A 21,207-nucleotide genomic window follows, 5' to 3' on the forward strand; every position below is an offset into this window, starting at 1 on the left:
GGGAGTTGTGGTGTAGATCAGCCTAAAGATTAACTTGCATGTTGAGTCGGTGATGAGGAAGGCAAATGCAATGTTTCAATTCATTTCAATAAGTGTAGAATACAGGTGCAGGGATGTGATGCTATGGCTTTGAAAGGCACTGGTGTATTGTGTAACATTCTGAGCTCTTCATCTTATAGGAGACGTGCTGGCATAGGAGAAGTTCCAGAGGAGGTTCATAAGGATGATTCCAGGAACGAAAGGGATATCATACGAGGTAGGTTTGAAGGCTCTGGGTATGTACTCGCTTGAATTTAGAAGGACGAAACCTGTCGAATGTTGAAAGGCCTCGACTGGGTAGAATTGGAAAGGATGTTTTCCATGTTGGTAGAGTCTACAACAAAAGGGCAAAGCCACAAGAGAAAGGGACGTCCATTCAATACAGAGATGCGGAGAAATTTATTCGGCCAAAGGGTGGTAGATGTGCGGAATTTGTTGCCACCTGAAGCTAATGAGACGAGCTCGTATTTAAGGCAGAGATTCATAGGTTCATCATTGAACATTGCATCAAAGTTATGGGGACAGAACTGAGGAATGGGGTTGAAGAAGAGAAATAAAAGAATCAGCCATGACTGAATGGCGGAAAAGACTCGACGAAGCAAATGGCCTTATTGTGCTCCTGTGTCTTCTGGTCTTATGGCCTCCTTGCTCGGAGTCTCACTACACATCATCTTTCTTTGTAAATCAACTATCTCATCATTACTCCGGTTTCCATCCTATAGAAAAATTAGTTTAATAGCAGCCGTACCTACCTGAATTGACCCCCCTCTGGTCAAGGTGTAACCCGCCAATTTTGGACAGTTCGTAACATCCTTAGGTTTGATTCCAGTCTGTAAATAATGCTGACATCCAATGAAAGGGAAAGCCTGCATTCTATAATTAATCACACATTAGATGGTTCCAAGAATGCTGGAAGCAACTGCAGTGTTGGTAAGCATTGTTTCACCTTGGATGGCCTTCCTTCTCCTTTCACTTACTGCTCCAAAGCATCAGTTCCAGGACATGAGATCCTGATGGCACAAGACGCAGAATCAGCACTTACCAATCAACTTCATAAGGCTTCAGAAGAAAATACGTTCAATACAAAATTGTGGAGCGCATTTGAATGATGACGGACCTGAGTCAATGCTTTAAGGATAGAACGTATTCAGTAAATGGACAAGCACGACGTAATGTTTGTGAAGAGAGAGGTATTGGTGCCAAAGTACACAGCTTCATAAATGTCGTCATGAGATGACGAAGGAAATCTATGGAAGGTAGATCTATGGAAGGTAGATCATAGAGTCTAAGCTTTGGAAAGTTATGGAGTAATGTTGCAAAACATTTATTAAACAACACCTGGAGTACTGGGTGCATTTCTAGTTCCCAGAAAATTGGGAACGTTGATCTTGCGCGAGAGAGTCTGCAGAACATTTAACGAGAATGTTGCCTTGGACTGAAGGTCTTTAGTAAAGGAGTGAGATTTGATAGGCTGGTCTTACTTTTCCTGGTGCGAAGATAACGGAGGGGAGATGTGCAATTAAATCAAATCTTTAGCGATGTGACATACGATTGGAAGATGTAATATCTTTGTGGGTCGGATTAAGAAATTACAAAGGTAAGAAAATCCTGATGGAGTTTTGTAGCAGCTTGTGGTTGAACTCATGGGTGAGGAGCAATTCTGTATTGGGTGCTGTGTAATGAACCGGATATGATTCGGGAGCTTAAGGTAATGGAACACTTCAGGCGCAGTGTATCTAGAATTCACCCTGTAATTTCAGAGGGAGAAGCTAAAGTCGGATGTATCTCTACTACCTTGCATACAGAGAAATTCAGTGTCCTGCGAGGGGAGCTGGCCAGGGTTAATTGGCAGGGGCATCAGCAGGGAGGACGGCAGGGCAGCAATGGCTAGAGTTTCTGGGAGCAATATAGAAGGCGTGAGATTGCTAAATCCCAAAGAAGATATTTTCTAAAGGCAAGGTGACACAACCGACGCGTCAAGGGAAGTCATAGCCAACATAAAAGTCAAAGAGACGGCATACAATAGAGCAAACATGGATGGGAAGTTCGAGGATTGGAAAACTTTTTTATCAACAACAGAAGGGAAGTAAAATAAGACTATGGGGAGAATACCAATTATGAAAGTCAGCTAGCCGATAATACCAAATAGGTTACGAAAAGCTTTTCAGATATATAAAGAATAAAGGAGATGCAGAAGTAGTTATTATATCACTGGAAAAAATGACACTAGAGATATAGTAACCGGAGAGAACGAAATGGCGGACGAACTCAATAAGTATGTTGCCTTGGTCTTCACTATGGAAAGCGCTGGTAGTATCCTGGAAGTTCAACAATGTGATGGCGCTGCAGTGAATGCACTTTCTATTACTAGGGTGATGGTGCTAGGAAATAGGAAAGTCTGAAGATAGATAAGTCACCTGGACCTGATGGACTACGACACAGGTTTCTAAAGTATGTAGTGGATGAAAGTGTAGAATATTAGTAATGGTTTTTTAAAAAATCATCGATTCCAGCATGGTTCCAAATTACCGGAAAATTGTAAGTACACTCTTCAGAGGCAGAAGAAAGAAAATTATAAGTAGGCAGCCTGGTCTCAGTGCTAGGGATGATGCTGGAATCGATTGTCAAGGATGTAGTTTCAGGGTACATGGAGGCACATGACAAATTAATTCAAAAATAGCATGGTTTCCTGACGTGATTATTTTGTCTGATACATCAGTTGGAATTATTTGAAAAAATAACAAGCTGGGTACACCTCTGCCTTCAATTATGATGGCAGAATATACTATTAATGGTCGGACTGTTGGCAGTGTGGAGGATCAGAGGGATCATGGGGTCCTGGTCCATATGACGCTCAAAGCAGCTGCACAGGTTGACTCTGTGGTTAATCGTGGAATTGAATTTAGGAGCCGAGAGGTAATGTTGCAGATATATAGGAACCTGGTGAGACCCCACTTCGTGTACTGTGCTTTGTTCTGGTCGCTTCACTTCAGGAAAGATGTGGAAGCCATAGAAATGGTGCAGAGGAGAATTACAAGGATGTTGCCTGGATTGGGGAGCATGCCTTATGAAAACAGGTTGAGTGAACTTGGCCGCTTCTCCTTGGAGGGACGGACGATGAGAGGTGACCTAATACCTAATAGAGGTATATAAGATGATGAAAGGCATTGATCGTGTGGATAGCCAGAGGCTTTTCCCCCGGGCTGAAATGGTTGCCACAAGAGGACACAGGTTTAAGGTGCTGGGGAGGAGGTACAGAGGAGATGTCAGGGGTAAGTTTTTTTACTCAGAGAGTGGTGAGTGCGTGGAATGGACTGCAGGCAACGGTGGTGAATGCGAATACGATAGAGTCTTCTTTCGGATGTGTACATGGAGCTTAGAAAAATTTAGAGTTATGGGTAAACCTAGTAAATTCTAAGGTAGGGACATGTTCGGCACAACTTTGTGGGCCGAAAGGCCTGTATTGTGCTGTGCGTATTCTTTGTTTCTGTGTATCTAGACAAAGGTGTTTCGGTGGAAGTATTTTATTAGTAAAAATACACAAAAATAATAGCAATGCAAATATACAGATAATATACGTAATCAGTACTAAACCTAAAAGTGTGGATATAATAATAATCAATAAGAAATAAGCTCTATCGTTGTCTACGGGATAATGAATTGTCAGATGGAAATATAAAGTTAAGTTCAGTTCATGCAGGCTGCGGTAGTTGTTGGCCGCAGTGTTTCAATTGTTGGAGAGAGAGAGAACAGTTACAGCTATTCACTTGTCAACTTTCCTTTACGATTTTATTCCGTCGATGCGTTGTTGCTGTGGCCATTCACGTATGACCCCTCCGTCCTTTAGATAGACCGTTCTTCCGTGGTGGACTCGTCTCCCAGACAAGGGTGGACACACGCACAAGCCCACAACGGTCTTGCTACAAAAGCCCTGTGAGTTAAAATTTACCGACCCTCCGTTCGGTTTCAGGTCTCCCACCCTGTCTCGTTGGGGCTCTGATGTTCACTAGCGTTTCTCCTGGTGCGTCTGAGGGGTGTTACCCAGACCTCACTTTTATCCCCACTCACGGGGTCTCAGGTGTCAATCAGGTTGAGATGATGTAACCTATCAAATCAGCCCACTCTGTTTACCCCCTGAGGGACTTAAATGAATATAACAGTACCAAGTGCACAAACCTTCTCCAAAAGACAATAGCAGTAATCAATGGTTTCGCTCTCTTTTGTTGGTAGGAGACATTCCACTTTGTGTATCTCTGAGTTGTCTCTCTCTCATTAATTTTCATGAGCTTTTATCAATAACTGCCCTGGCAGAGTCCCTTTTGTCCCTCTGACTTCCTTGATAACAGCATCAAAATAGTAGCGATTTGCGATTCTCCAAAAGGGGGGGGCGGCATTGGCGATTCTGTACCCTTCTGCCCTTCAGCGTTGTTCATTATTCGTAACAATATGGAATATTACCTTTCATCAAACGTGGGGTTCAGTTTAAAGCTGAGAATTAATGTTACAGTTATATATGAACTTGGTCCGACACCACCACCTCCCCCCTACGCTCTCCGGAGTACGGTGCTCAGTTCTGGTCACTTCATAACAAGAAGGATGTGGATACTACAGAAAGGGTGCGGAGGAGATTTACAAGGATGTTGCCTGGATTGGGGAGCGTGCCCAATGAGAAGCGGTTGCATGCACTTGGCCTTTTCCCCTTGGTGTGACGGAGGCTGAAGGGTGACCTGAGAGAGGTGTATAAGATGATGTCTCAGGACTAAGATATTTTTAAGGTGCGTGAAAGCAGATACAGAGGAGATGTCAAGGGGTATCTTTTTTTTACGTAGAGAGTAGTGAGAGGGTGGAATGGGCTGCCGGCGATGGTGGAGGAGAATACCATAGGGTCTTTTAAGAGATTCCTGTATAGGTACATGGAGCATAGAAAAATAGAGGGCAACGGGTAGCACTAGGTAATTTCTAAAAGTACATGTTCCACACAGCGTTGTGGACCGAAGGGCCTGCATTGAGCTGCACTTTTTTTTATGTTTCTATACTTCTCACCCTTATCTGGGTTGAACGCCATCTGCCGCTTCTCAGTGCAGTTTTGCATCCTATCTACGTGACGCTGCAAACTCTGACAGATCTCCAAACCATCCACAAAACACCCAAACTTTGTGTCATCAGCAAATTACTAAGACAACCATCCACTTCCTCATCCAGGTCATTTATAAAATTCAAAAAGCGAAGGGGTCCCAGAAGAGATCCCTGGTCAAGGACATTCATGCAGAATATGGCATATCTAAAACCACTCTTTGCCTTCGGTGGCAAGCCAATTCTGGATCCACAAAGCAAGATCCCCTTGGATCCCATGACGCCTTACTTTGTCAACAAGCCTTGCCTGCGGTACCTTATCAAATGCCTTGCTGAAATCCATATACACTACGACTACTGCTCTAGCTTCATCAACGTGTTTAGTCACATCCTCAAAAAATCAATCTGGCTCGTAAGGCATGACCTGTATTTGACAAAGCCATGCGGACTATTCCTAATCATATTATGCCTATCCAAACCTTTAAAAAATCCTGCTTCTTAGGATCTTTTTTTATCAACTTACGAACCACTTACGACTCACTGGTCTATAATTTTCTGGGCTATCTCTACTCACTTTCTTGAATAATAAATTCGTTTTCTTAAATAAACTTCCTTACTTGAGTAAACTCCCTTCCTAAATCATTCCCAAGTGCACATTCCACTGCTCATGAAGGCAAGCGTGCCAAATGTCTTCTTCAGCACCAATCATAGGGAATGAAGGGATTTTCAAGTTTTTGTGCAACATTCCTTAAAGATTAAATTGCAGGTGGAGTGCAAATATGATGTTGGCATTCGTGTAAAAAGGACTAGAATATAGAAACATAGAAAACCTACAGCACACTACAACCCCTTCGGCCCACAAAGCTGTGCCAAACATGTGCCTACCTTCGAAATAACCAAGCTTACCTATAACCCTCTTATTTTACGATGCTCCATGTACCTATCTAAAAGTCTCTTAGAAGACCATATCGTATCCCGCTGCACCACCGTAGCCGGCAGCCCATTCCACGCATTCGCCACTCTCTGAGTAAAACACTTACCCCTGACATCTACTCTGTACCTACGCCCCTGCACAATAAACATGTGTCCTCTTGTGACAGCCCTGAAAAAAAGCCTGTGAGTACCCACACGATCAATATCTCTCATCATCTTTTACACCTCTATCAGGTCACCTCTCATCCTCCGTCGCTCCGTTCACTCAACTTATTCTCATAAGGCATGCTCCCCAATACAGGCAACACCCTTGTAATGTTCCTCTGCACCCTTTCTATGGCTTCTACATCCTTCCTATAGTGAGGTGACCAGAACTGAGCACAGTATTCCAAGTGGGATTGACCAGGGTCCTTTAAGATGAAATGTAATGTTGTCTTTAATAAAGACTGGTGAGGTTTCAGGTGGAGAATCGTAATCAGTGCTTGGCCCCTTATCTTAGAAGAGATGTACTGAGATTTGGGAAATTTCAAAGGATATTCACTAAAATGACTCCAGGATTGAACGGCTTGTCATATGAAAAGTGTTTAACGGCTCTGGACCTGTATTCTCTCGATTCAGATGTTTCCGATGGTGGCAGAGACTAGGACCAGAGGATGTTGACAAATGGCCGTCTTCTCCCGCTGTTCGTTATGGTGTTATGGTCTTATGGTTCTGGGGAGAAGGCACGAGAATGGCTTTAAGATGAGTTGAAGGAATGGCGGGAAATATTCGATAGGTGGAATGGCTTAATTCTGTCCCTACATCTTATGGACCTATGGCCTGTTTCTGTGCCAAAGAACTGGTTGACTCAGTGACACTGACTCTCACAACACCAGGTACATACAATGCTGAGCCGAAGATATTTATGCTTTTTTTTCTATCATATGCGTTGTGCACAAAGCAAAGTATTGAAATTTTACATTTATTGCCAGTACTTTTATTGATTGCAGACCGTTCAATAAATCCATACATTAACTCAACGCTTCTAATCCTAAAATATCAGAAGATTCATATTGAAACATTTAATTCATTCCAACAAGTGGATAGATTGTAAGTTCGGTGTCCACGACTGCAGCGGGATGTTATTGCATTATTTCAATATAAGTAAATTTGAGAAAGTAACACCAGTTTAGGACTTAAACGTGGAATCGCAGAGCAATGGAGCGCGATATCAAACAGAGGATCTTAGAAGTACAAATATGTAGTTGGTTGACAGCAGCAGTATCAACAGTCAGGATGGTGATAAAAGTTGTTTGTTACGTTGTCTTCCTTCAGATGGACCGCCGCGTATAGGGGTAGAGACATTATGTTGCACTTGTATGTCATTCGTGACGCCATATTTCCAGCAATGTCTCCAGTTTTATTCAGTCTATAACAGCAAAGCTGTGGTTAAACTAAAAACAAAGAATGCAGGCATGTGCCAGCAAGTAGAGGCCCGAGTTTACGGAGCTCGACCTTACAGAATTTCTTAAAGTATGAGAGGCACGGACAATTATTCTACCCAATGTCAAGATAGCCCAATATTAGTGGATATAGATTGCGGGTGAGACGGGAATGATTCAAAGGAATCTGAGAGGCAACTTCTTCACAGAGAGTGTGGGGAGTATATCTAACAAGATGACAGAAGACGTGAATAAGCATGTGCAATAGTATAATTCAAAACACTTGCAGAGGTACATGGAGTGGCGCAGTATCTGGGGATTTGGTCCGAACGCAGGCATTTGTGGTTAGCTGTATCGATTGCCATGGCCAAAGGGTCTGAATCGGCGCCGAATTGCTCTTTGAATGAGAGAATCTATGGTGCAAAAGGCCAGTACATATGGATCCGCATCATTTAAAATTTCCTGTCATCCACTTTACCCATAATGTGCTTCTTGGTGTTTCTCTCCGGAGTGACTGCAATAATAAAACACTTCGGTGCAAAAATGCAGAGCAGCAATCCAAAACTGGAGGCCAAGATTGCAAACACTTCAACCGCAACCGTGTATTTCCCAGGAGAGCTCACAGAGGCCGGAATAAAAGTGACCCAAACCGCACAAAAGATGAGCATGCTGAATGTTATACATTTTGCCTCGTTAAAGTTATCCGGCAGCGTCCGTGCGAGAAAGGCCAGAACAAAACAGATACACGATAATAGGGCGATATAACCCGACGCCGAGTAGAAAGCTGCAGAAGAGCCTGTATCACATTCTAAAATTACCCTCTCCCGGTAATATTTAGTGTTGATCACGGGGAAAGGCGGTTCAACGATGAGCCAAAGCACACATATTAAAACCTGCACGGACACCAGGAGGAAGACACTTAACCTCTGCTGTCTTTGACCAAACCATTTCATCCTGTTACTGCTGGGATGCGTTGCCTTAAATGCCGTCAGCACCAAAATGGTTTTGACCAGAACACAAGAGATACACATGACAAACGAGACACCAAACGCCGTGCGGCGTAAAATACAGGACCAGTGTGACGGTTCGCCAATGAATGTGATCGAGCATAAAAAACAGCAACTTAGCGCAAATAGAAGGAGGAAGCTCAGCTCAGAGTTGTTAGCTTTAACCAGAGGTGTGTCTCGATGTTTAAAGAATAGACACGCTGTCAGTCCAGACATGCACACGCCAACCAGAGCGAGTAACACCAACACCATGCCCAGGATTTCGGTAAAACCCAGATACTCTATTTTCTTCGGGATGCATTGATCTTTCCGATCGTTGGACCAGTACAGGGGAGGGCACTTCATGCAGTCTGCCGAGTCTGTGAAAACCAAACGCGACCATTCCATCATTGAGGGGACGCTTCGGGAATCACTTTGGTAAAACGTTAGATTCCAACATGTATATCTGCTTACCTGTAGTGTTAGTAATTTCTCCATCTGCACAGGACTTGCAGTCAAAACAGCAAATTGGTTGTCCTTTCCTTGCTATCTTTCTTGTACCAGGAGAACAACTTTCGGAACAGACTGCCCGGGGAATCTTGAAGGAAGACACCGACAATATCTTGTTATATGCATGTGGAATGTACACACTGCCGTCCCAATGTGTGGAGTTTGTCTGTGACTCTGTTACTTTTACAGATATACTGTATTTGGAACTTACCCTGATTACCAGTTCCCACAAACACTGCATCTAATGTTCCTTTCAGAGTTGCTGTTGGATACATGTCGAAGGTCGTTTCAAAGACGATTAGCTGATTGTATTCTGCTCTTCCACATTCAATACAGAGGAAGAGCATAATTAGATATTTTCCGCATTACCTTATCTGTGCCTTTCTGTTGTTAATCATTCAACCTTTGGAAAGTTTAGTGCATATTCCCTTTTACTTACACACTTCAGAATTCTACACAGCTGTAACAAATGTTTGTGCTATTGTGTACGATATTGTTCCTGCGGTTACAAAGTTGAAATAACAAGCCAGTCATGTGAAATAAACGCTACTATCATAATGCATGGTGAATTTAACTTTTGGGTAAAAAGGTAAAACCGCCATGAACAATTGTGACCAAAACGTAAAGCTGCCCATTCAGTCTTTTCACACATTTCGAAAGGTTGATACGCAAGTCCATTGCTGCCGACATGTCTTCCCATGGAATCGTTATTCACACCATTCTATTCTCGGGCAATTAGGGATGAACTATAAATGTTGCAACTTTCACAGCTATCCACATCAAAATACGGCTTATTTAACTTTCACTTCTCTTTCTCTTTTTTTAATTTCAAGAGCAGCGAGGTAATTTTGCATTTCTGTAAAATTCTGATTAAATCGTCTTTGCAGCATTGTGTTCATGTCTGGTTTCCTAATTATGGATATCGTGGAAGTTTCAAAGCAGGTATGAAACGAGATTTACTTGACGCTGTCTAGATCAGAAAACATGCCTGACGAGGAACAGTTGACTACACTAAAGCTTTACACTTTGGAGAAGAATGAGAGGCGACTTAATAGGCCTATCTCAGATTATAAGAGGCATTGACAGAATGAACATCCAACGCCTAATCTGAGGGAAGCAATATCCTTTACAACAGACCATTCGTTTGAGATAAATGGAGGACAGTTTACTGGAGAGGTAATCAGAAATAGTGTTTTCACACAGAGACTGGTAAATGACTGGAAAGCACTGCCGTGATTTATGACAACTACTGATACATTGGGGAAAATTAAACGAATCTTTGATAGGCACATTTGTGAAATAAAACTGGTAAGTTATAGGCTGTTTTGAAGTCAAGACGTAGATTGATTATGGTAAACGCTAAGATTTCCGCACAACGTCGTGAGAAGAAAGACTCTTGCAGTGCTTTATTGCTCTGTGTTCAGTGTTGTAAAAATAAGAAATGCCATCTGCCCATTGTTAAGAATTCCAGTACCTCAAACCTCCATGTTACATTTCTTCCATACGTTATTAGCAGTGCACACGGAGTATTGACTGGTGTGGTGGGTGAAGAGGTGTTAGTGCATCCGCTTTAATACAATGCACGAAAGCCGATACAGTACTACTGAGTCGCAGGCAGTGTGGTGCTGGGCATGGCCTTACATTTCCCACATCAACTGCAAACCCGGTGGAAATTTTCCAGACTTTTCCATGTTAATTGAATTTTATATCAACACTTTAACTGTTCAGGGTTGCTTCCGTATTCATAAAATAACTAGACAAATATAAACCTGTGCAAATTTGAGCAGAGACTTTAAAAGTAAGAGGAACTAGGTATAGCAAATTTTGACAGCATTTTGTCTATGTACTGCATCCTAATCTTCCCTGTCAGGGTTTCCGCTATCTCCCTGTGTTTGAATGATTAATTCATTCGATGTCATCATAAAGTTTGGAAATACCGTGACTGCCCACAACCAGACGTTCTCAGATCGCCAACTGTACGGCAACACGGACGTGATGGCCAGAATAACATGTGCATGGGAAAGCCTTGATTTCTTTAGGAAAGCTTAGTTTTGATATTATGACGTCTATCTTGTGACTAGATATTTTCTGCAAGCTTCTTATAAAGCTTATGTTTGCTTTAAAATATTACTAAATCTGGTTAATGTCATTATGGTTTCTCTACTCCGGAACTTAGTCTCGAGAATTAATCCACTAAATCAACGTGATGACTGGGTTTCTTTGGACTCCGGGTCCCTTCCTTATGTTTAATACATATTAATGCATTTAAATGCATGCAAGTATGCATGTATCCATGTATGCGTATATGTTTGTATGTATTTGTTTTACAGGCGCTGTTGGTTATAATACCTTAGTACTATAACATGGATAATTACGATTTAGCTGTTGTCAAATTTGGCCACTTTCAATAGACAACCATACCTGACGCTTACCACCACTCCAGACAATCTGATGTAGATTCAGCATAAGTTCTTTACCCGGACGACCTGATCCGTTGTAATATCCAACTGTTTGAACTTCAAGGCTACCGTTTGCATTAATTTTCCAGTTTACAATGTCATAAGCGGCTGTTGGATTGCCTTTCTCATCAAAATGCACCTTCTCTCCAACTTTTGTTGTGAAGTAAATTGACTTCATGTAATGGAGGAGCTAAAAATAGAATTCAAAAGATTGCGTTATGGTCCCTGCATATAAGAAGAGATTTTGTCTTCAAGATTTTATTGCTATATTTGCCTATGACGTTTCCCTCAATGTAACTATCCAAATGTCTCTCATTTACACCTAGCTGGACCACTTCTTCTGGCAGCATATTCCAGATATCGCTAACTTCTTTGTAAAGAAATTTCCTCTTCCCGTCTCTTTTCAGATCTCTCCCTGCTTAGCTGTATCTGTGCCATCTAATTTTATATTCCGTACAGCTTGGGAAAACACTAATGCAGCCCACTTTGTCTATACCTTTCATGATTTCGTAGAGCTCGGTGAATTCACTCTTCATTTTCCAACACTAAAAGGTATGCAGATCCAAACCTTCCCTGTTACTCATGCTCACTGTCTACTTGCGCGCCACTATCAGCTAAATGTCAATTTTATATTAAGGAATAACTTTCCGACCGGCAGGCTCTGCCATTTACTGGACAGGTAATACCCTGGTCTGAATATCAAAATTGCAATAGCCACATTGAAAGGTGCCCACATTATAAATGATGAAGTACAATTCCGTACCTGCCACGGTTTAAAAGTTGAAAGACGTGCACAAGTTTTGTTCGGGAATGGCCCTTTGCCACTTTCACATGAAAGCATGTCGTGAAGCGCATGAGCAAACGCGTAGACTGCTTTATATACAATGTAAGAGTTCCCGTCCATGGTCAAGTCAGTATAGGAATTGTTGATTTGAAGAAGACTCTCATTTCCACTACACTTTGGGAGCCGGCCATTTGAACCGATTTCATTCGTCCCGTTATCGAAACTAGGAGTACACCCGAAGGTGGTCTCCCAGAACTCCACCAATAATGGATTACCGAGAAATCGGGAAGGATGGATTGTGAGCAGGAAGTCCTGCACCCCTGGAATTTCCTGCGCACGCACAGCAGTTCCGATTGCCCCGGTAAGGAAGCTGCGACCACTATCCACAACGACGAAGTCTGCTGTAATCCATGCCTCACTGCCCACCCACTGCACGCCGCTGAGGTTTTGCCGCAGAACCTCTGCAAATAAAATGCGCATTTCGCCAGGTCCGGCAAAGGCCACCACGACCTTTGTGGTCGCCTCCTTCATCACTTGCACTACCCTGGTTATCTTCTCCGGAGAGTCCGTTCTGTGAAATGATTCGGAGAAGGCAATGCAAAGCCCAAATTCTTCAGCAGCATTGACAAAAGCTCTCATTCCCGAGTTGCCATAGTCATCGTTGCTGCTAACGGTTCCAATCCAAGTCCATCCAAATTTCTGAATGAGATGCACAAGTGCCTTGGACTGATGCTCGTCACTTGGAATAGTTCGCTGAAACGTTGGATATTCGTTCTTATCGTTGAGACATGCACACGTAGAAAAGTAGCTGACCTGCATTCAATCAGAATGTTGGGGTGTTGTTTAATGTGCGAGTGTGACTACGAAATACTTGACAATAAATTGGAGGAAGAACGTTCAAACACTAGAAGGTATCAGTGATAAACCTAATTCACTGTTACTGTTAATTAAAAACAAGTTAGTTCCGTTTACGTCACAGTGACCACTGTAAGTTTAAACCAGATCTTACCAGTGGTATTCTGAAAGAGCCAGTTGTTCTTGCCACGGCGATGGACACCGAGGACTCAGCGCCACCAACGATTCCGGAGATTCTGAGAGGCCCCTCACACACTTTATCGACGTATGTTTCCTCCTGCCCATTCACCAGAGCCAGAGCAACCTTTGTCGCAATCTTGGGGGAACCGCAGTCATCGTAAATCCTGTAACCCAGTGTGATGTTCGGAAGAAGACTCTCGTCTCTGTTTATTTCCTCAATTGTAAAAATCATGGTCTGTAAGAAGCGGAATCCCCTTAAATCAAAACTGAAAATCACCACAGGTTGGATTTGGAACTGGAATTGGTTTACTATATACCAAAATGGAATCAGAGTGATCTTTTCATTTCAATAAAGGTTTTAAACTCTCGTCTATCAATAAATAAAACCGATTAATTAAAACCCACTAGTGTGTTGTAGATCATTTCTGGAAAGATTTCCATGCCGTATTTTAATAATGCAAAACGAGCCAGGCCCCCGATTAACTATTGTATACAAATGCAAGCACGCCAGTCATAATGAATCGGGATGGCAAACAAGAGGTTTTATTTTGCTCCTTTTATTTGGAATGTTAGACCTTGCACCACCCGTTGTCAATACAGTAGCTCAGAGGGTAATTGTGCCTTTATCCCACCCGCTCACACTCATTTTTTGTTTCATCTGAATCTGAGATAGAGCGAAGTTACCGTCTGAGTCTCCGACTTTTGATACAACAGAAGTTAACGTATCAGTGAACCTGTCGGTGTTCATTTGAGGTCAGGTAAATGTCAGAATAGTAAGTCTATCCCTTGAAGACTTTATTTATTTAGATGTTTTGAATTGCTAAATTATTATTGATACACTGCTACATCTTCAGATAATGGTGCCCTTTATTTTTGACTTAATTGACAATATTCAGGTTTCGTCATGTGAACACCTCGTTCAATAACGCAATCGCCAAAGCATCTTAATCTATAATTACCGGCTAAGTAATTAGGTACACCTGCACAGCGGCTCGATAATGCCTATCACCTGGCAGCGATTCAACGCATAAAAGAATGCAGACATTGTCAAGTGGTTTAGTTGTGTTCAATCCAAATATCAAAATGGGGAAAAATGTCAACTAAGTGACTTTGACAGTGTGATCTCCCATTTCATGCAAAAAAAACACTGGATAGTTTACTGTGAACTGTGCGATGAACAAAAAAAAATATCTTGTGCGCGGCAGTCCTGTAGGCAAAAGCACGTTGCTGATGAGAGAACATAGAGGAGAATGGCCAGATTTGTACAAGTTGACAGGAAGGCGAGGGTAACTCAGATAACCAATCGTTACGACAGTGCTGTGCAGATGCGTATCTATGAACTCACAACACTTCAAACCTGAAACCTGGGCCACGGCAGCAGAAGACCTCAGTGTCCATTTTAATCGTTCCAGATTGTACGTAATAGTGTGGCCACTGAATAGATTGGTAACATCACTAACATTAAAGGACATGTATTTTCTTATCTCCGCCGATAGCTCGCAAAGTAAGACGCATGGTACGGATTTCCCCATGTGCATTTACCTCGGAGATCAGTGAACAAAGAATAAAACTTCTCTGTAAAATTTCATCGTGAGTTTCTTCAGCAAAGAATAATACAGTGCGGTTAATCAAAGCCACAACCGGACATGTAATTAACTAACCTTTTACATATAGTTTCTTCTGCTCTTTTGGTGAATATATTTATCGGCTGGAGACTGTTTAAGTGCACAGTAAATATTCCCCCAAGTACAACGTCACCATCCTTAGAAATGTTGGCAAGTTGGATTCTTTCCCGAAGCCTGCAGTTTAACGTATCTGAATCCAGTGGAAGAGCCGACCCCACGAGTACTCCGAAAACAAAGTGAAACATTGCAGTCATGAAGATGGCAACAATTCACTCTGGTCTTTTGGTGTACTAATGCCGATTCCAAACACGAATCCGACTTTAAATACGGAAGAGGATATTCTCAAAGGGAAACTGCACCTGCCAGGAAAAAAAACGAACATCGCTAGTGAATACAGCTGTTTTGTGACACTGAGATACATCGTATGTGAGAGTTGCCAAGTGATCATTTAAGCTGGAAGGCAAATGCCGTCCTTGATGATAATTAAATGGAGTAAAAAATAACACATAACAAGAATTTAGCCTCACAACAATAGTGTTTTAAGAACATTGATTCGAACAACTCAAAAGAGTCTCTGTGTAGTTTCAACCTCAAAGGTCAATGTCAAAGTAAAATTTATTATCAAACTACTTATATATTACCTATATAGCACCTCCAGATTACTGTTCTGCACGCACTAGAATCAGTACAATACAACTTATGAAAACCTACACATGAACAAATACCGACACACTATCAATTTGCAAAAGAAGAAAATTTGTGCAAATAAAAACATAAGTTGTTTTTGAGTTCCGTAGATTAGGAACACGCTGAAGTGGCCTGAGAGGCCGGCTCGAATTCGAAAGCCTAAGATATCGAGGATCTGGAGACGGGCGGATCGAGGGTCGGTGTCACGGCAAAAGACTTACGTGTCGTCGAGGAGGCCGGAAGGTTTTTCGCTGTGAGCCCGAAGACCCGAACTCTTTGCGATGTTCGGGCACAAAGCTACTGAAAAAAAATGAAGAAACGGACTCTTTAACATCATAAACCAGAGGGTTGTTGTTCTCTCTCCCGCTCGCTGTGAAAATGGGGGACATCTCCCTCTTCCTTAATAGGGAGAGAGATAAGATGTGGTTTATCCAATATCGGATGAAATGCGATAGTGTTTGGGGTAACTGCAAAGTGAGTGTCTTTGCTATCGCCTAGCTCATGCTTGTGCTCTGTCGCGGGTGCGTTTTTTTGCTGGGGGGTGGATTGCTGTTCGCTGCCGCTTACGTCCGACTGGGGCAGCTGAGAGTGAGGACTTTGGGGTTCTCACGTTTAATTGTTATTCATTCTTTGGGGTACTTCTCTGTTTTAGTGGATGTTTGCGAAGAAAAATAATTCAAAATGTATATTTCTTCCTGGGTCTGGTCAAGTGGTATGGCATGTACACATGCCAATTCGCCACTCTGTCCGCACCTCCAGTTAATCTTACTGGAAAAATGGTAAGCAACCCTGTGACGTAAACAATCGGATGTGAAAACGCATTTCAAGGCCTTTTACCCACATTTGTTCTTTACCTGTTCTTCTGAAGCAAAATTTTTACAAACGGCTCGTTGCGTTAGGAGCAGGCACTATAGCATTTGTAGCAGAAGAAGAAACTGGAGGATAGCGGCATGTCCTTTCCCTGAGCCAAAATCTCTTTCCAACGGAAATTAGGTATTCCATCTTTGAAAGGGAGTGTCTGGCCATTAGGTCGGCCGTTGACAGCTTCCGGTGCTATTTACTTGGCAGGCAATTTGACCTTTACACAGATCACAGAGCGTTGACATGGAGACAGACAATGAATGACCGTCATTCCAGAGCGACGAAGTGGTACCTAGGGCTCCAAGCCTTCAGATTCCGTGTCCAGCATAAAGCAGGCAAATGAAATGTTACGACAGACCACCTGTGTCGACTGTTGAGCATTGTCGCCGCAGGAGAGAGAGTGGTAAGTTGACGGGGAGCACGGCAACCGCTTTCACACGACCATTCACTCATCAAAAAAAATTGCATTGGCATTCAGTCGTCTTTGTGGTGTGTATAAGCACTTTATTGTCTTCCCCGGCATGTTCCGCATATGTCATGTGTATGCTGCATGTAATGTCGAATCACCTATTTATTTTGTAAAGTGATTATAACTACATTGTAGGGTGCCTCATATTCCAATGTGTAGTCTTAAGTAAACCGCTGGTAATTAACGATGGCATGCCCTTGAGCCTAAAAAGATGAGTTCTTCCCTCTCGGTATGAGAGAGGTAGGGGCTGTCAGGAGTTCATATTAGGCAAGAATAAGTACGGGGCTATTATTTTGTTTTCTGTTACATATAATTTCGTAAATATTGTTTTGTTGTTTTTTTTTCTTTACACGGTTTTCACTATTCTTGTAAGATTGATTTTCGACGCACCTAATAAAGACCGTTATATTAAAGTGCTAAGCGATTACAGCCATTTTATCTTTTGTTATTACCCCCGATTTTAACAGTCTCCAACTCCATAAGACCATAATACCATACGATGGAAGCAGAGGTAGGCCATTCTCCCCATTGAATCCTCTCCTCCATTCAATCAAGGGCTGATCCAATTCTTCCAGTCATTCCGACTCCCCTGTCTTCACCCCTTACCCTTTGATGCCCTGGCTAATCAATAACCTATCTATCTCTGCCTTAAATACACCCAGTGACTTGGCCACCACAGCCGCTCGTGGCAGCAAAACAGGATGACCAGGTGACTGGGAAAACTACAGAGGAATCTAGCTAAGAAATATATTATGATCTATTGTTGAATGTGATAGCATGAGATATTTGCACTGTACATATCAGACCAAATTAGTCGACTGAAAGAGAAAAAAATGTTCTGAATCCTGCAAATGGTTTTGTAAATCCACGTGCTAGTGAGACCAGAAAAAGAAAGATAATGAGGTGACTAAGGGTATGTAACAGGAGGGTGGGATGCAGAATCGTGGTCTATTGGGTTTCTTTCCACGAACATATGGATCTTTACAGGTGGTTTGCACCTGAACTGTTGGGATTTATTTTTATTTCAGGATGGTTTTCTAGTAAAACTAATAGGGTTAAATGATAACTGCAGGGGATGGGAATAGATAGTGGAGTAATTAACCATACAACCATATAACAATTACAGCACGGAAACAGGCTATCTCGGCCCTTCTATTCCGTGCCGAACATTTACTCTCACCTCGTCCCACTGACCCACACTCAGCCCATAAACCTCCATTCTTTCCTGTCCATATACCTATCCAATTTTACTTTAAATGACAATGCCGAATCTGCCTCTACCACTTCTACCGAAAGCTCGTTCCACACCGCTACCTCTGAGTAAAGAAATTCCCCCTCGTGTTACTCTTAAACTTTTGCTCCCTAACTTTCAACTCATGTCCTCTTGTTTGAATCTCCCCCTATTCTCAATGGAAAAAGCCTATCCACGTCAACTCTATCTACACCCCTCATAATTTTAAGTACCTCTATCAAGTCCCCCCTCAACCTTCTACGCTTCGAAGAATAAAGACCTAACTTGTTCAATCTTTCCCTGCAACTTAGGTGCTGAAACCCAGGTAACAATCTAGTAAATCTTCTCTGTATTCTCTCTTTTTTGCTAACATCTTTCCTATAATTCGGTGACCTGAACTGTACACAATACTCCAAATTCGGCCTTACCAATGCCTTGTTCAATTTTAACATTACATACCAACTCCCATACTCAATGCTCTGATTTATAAAGGCCAGCATACAAAAGCTTTCTTCACCACCCTATCCACATGAGATTCCACCTTCAGGGAACTATACACCATCATTCCTAGATCACTCTGTTCTACTGCATTCTTCAATGCCCTGAAATTTACCATGTATGTCCTATTTGGATTATTCCCACCATAATGTAGCACCTCACACATCAGCATTAAACTCCATCTGTCATCGTTCAGATCACTCTTCTAACTGGCCTAAATCTCTCTACAAACTTTGAAAACCTACTTCATTGTCCACAACGCCACCTACCTTAGTATCATCTGCATACTTACTAATCCAATTTACATGACCTTCCACGCACAAATCCAGGTTGACTGTTCCTAATCAGACCCTGTCTATCCGGATAATTTTATATAGCATTTCTAATAATATTTTCCGTTAATTTACTCACCAGTGACGTCAAACCAGTAGGCCTATAATTGCTAGGTTTACACTTAAACCCTTTTTAAACAATGAACCCACATGAGCAATATGCTAATTGTCCGACACCATCCCTGTTTCTAATGACATCTGAAATATTTCTGTCAGAGCCCCTGCTATTTCTATACTAACCTCCCACAAGATCCCAGGGAATATTCTGTCAGGAACCGGAGATTTATCCACTTTTATATTCCTTAAAAGCGCCAGTACTTCCTCCTCTTTAATCGTCATAGTTTCCATAACTTTCCTACTTGTTTCCTTTGGCTTACAAAATTCAATATCCTTCTCCTTAGTGAATACCGAAGAAAGGAAATTGTTCAAAATCTCCCCCGTCTCTTTCGGCTCTGATTCTGTAAGGGACCAATTTTATCCCTCACTATCCTTTTGCCGTTAATATAACTGTAGAAACCCTTCGGATTTAGTTTCACCTTACTTGCCAAAGCAACCTCGTATCATTTTTCAGCTTTTCTAATTTATTTTTTAAGATTCTTCTTACATTGTTTATATTCCTCGAGCACCTCATTTACTCCAAGCTGCCTATATTTATTGTAGACATATCTCCTTTTCCTAACCAAGTTTCCAATATCCCTTGAAAACCATGGCTCTATCAAACTTTTAACCTTTCCTTTCAACCTAACAGGAACATAAAGTTTCCGTACCCTCAAAATATCAACTTTAAATGACCGACATTTCTCTATTACATCCTTCCCATGAAACAAATTGTCCCAATCCACTCCTTCTAAATCCTTTCGCATCTCCTCAAAGTTAGCCTTTCTTCAATCAAAAATATCAACCCTGGGTCCAGTCCTATCCTTCTCCATAAATATATTGAAACTAATGGCATTGTGATCACTGGACCCGAAGTGCTCCCCAACACATACCTCCGTCACCTGACCTATTTCATTCCCTAACAGAAGATCCAACACTGCCCCTTCTCTAGTTGGTACCGCTATGTATTGCTGCAAAAGACTATCCTGCACACATTTTACAAACTCCAAACCATCCCTTTTACAGTATGGGCTTCCCAGTCTGTACGGAAAATTAAAATCTCCCACAATCACAATCCTGTGCTTACTACAAATATCTGCTCTCTCCTTGCAAATTTGCTCCTCCAATTCTCGCTGCTCATTAGGTGGTCTATAATACACCCCTATAACTGTTACTACACCTTTCCCATTCCTCAATTCCATGCAGATAGTCTCCCTAGACGAGCCCTCTAATCTATCCCTCCAGAGCACCGCTGTAATTTTTTCTCTGACAAGCAAGGCAACACCTCCCCCTCTTGTCCCTCCGATTCTATTACACCTGAAGCAACGAAATCCAGGAACATTTAGTTACCAATCACACCACAGCTGCAACCGTGTTTCACTATTAGCTACAACATCATACTTCCAGGTATCTATCCATGCTCCAAGTTCGTCCACCTTTCTTACAATTCTCCTAGCATTAAAATAAACGCATTTAAGAAATTGTCCACCTCTTCCTCTCTGTTTATCTCGAACAGTACAAAGAACTTCACTGTCTTCTTTTTCTTCCTTCTCCCATTCATCTGTTCCTACACTCTGGTTCCCCTTCCCCCTCATATCTAGTTTAAATCCACTGCAGCCTCTCTAGCAAACCTATTTGCAAGAATATCTGTCCCCCTCCAGTTCATATGTAAACCGTCCCGCCGGAACAGTTTCCACCTTCCCTGGAAAACTGCTCAATTATCCATAAATCTAAAGCCCTCCCTGCTGCACCATGTCTTCAGCTACGTGTTGAGCAGCACTATCTTACTATTTCTAAAGCCAACTGCACGTAGCTCTAGTAGCAATCCTGAGATTGCTATCCTGGAGGTCTTGTCCTTTAACTTGGCACCTAGTTCCCTAAAATCACCTTTCAGGACCTTATCACTCTTCCTACCCACGTCATTGGTCCCTTCATGGACAAGGACATCCGGCTGCTCACCCTCCGTCTTGAGAATACTGAGAACTTGATCTGAGATATCGCGGTCCCTGGCAACAGGGAGCCAACAAACCATCTGGGATTCTCGATCTCTTCCACAGAAACTCCGATCTGTCCCACTAACTATCGAATCCACTATTAATACTGATCTCCTCTTTTCCCTCTTTTCTTTCCAAGCTGAGGGTTCAGTCTCGGTGCCAGAGACGCAACCA

At 42.2% G+C, this 21,207-nt stretch overlaps 1 protein-coding gene across 1 annotated transcript; it reads right to left on the minus strand.

The window, feature by feature from the left end:
• Positions 1 to 7,918: 7,918 nt before the first annotated feature.
• Positions 7,919 to 17,402, minus strand: LOC132403152 (extracellular calcium-sensing receptor-like). Its single transcript, XM_059986484.1, has 7 exons — positions 17,381 to 17,402; positions 15,774 to 15,852; positions 13,215 to 13,506; positions 12,185 to 13,018; positions 11,384 to 11,611; positions 8,927 to 9,050; positions 7,919 to 8,832 (listed from the first exon to the last, which is right to left on the minus strand). The coding sequence occupies exons 1-7, from the start codon at positions 17,400 to 17,402 to the stop codon at positions 7,919 to 7,921; spliced, it is 2,493 nt and encodes an 830-aa protein (XP_059842467.1).
• Between the last annotated feature and the right edge of the window lie 3,805 nt (positions 17,403 to 21,207).

This window comes from Hypanus sabinus, chromosome 2, assembly GCF_030144855.1.
Source record: "Hypanus sabinus isolate sHypSab1 chromosome 2, sHypSab1.hap1, whole genome shotgun sequence".
NCBI classification, from domain to species: Eukaryota; Metazoa; Chordata; class Chondrichthyes; order Myliobatiformes; family Dasyatidae; genus Hypanus; species Hypanus sabinus.

What these genes read in the sequence shown, in the direction of transcription:
- LOC132403152 (XM_059986484.1), bottom strand. Translation starts at nt 17,402, where the DNA reads ATGGCCTACCTCTGCTTCCATC. An exon ending in GGAGTGGTGGTAAGCGTCAG is followed by an intron (nt 9,051 to 11,383) that starts GTATGGTTGTCT and finishes TCTTCCTTCAAG; the next exon opens with ATTCCCCGGGCAGTCTGTTC. An exon ending in AGAAATTACTAACACTACAG is followed by an intron (nt 8,833 to 8,926) that starts GTAAGCAGATAT and finishes TGGTTTTCACAG; the next exon opens with ACTCGGCAGACTGCATGAAG.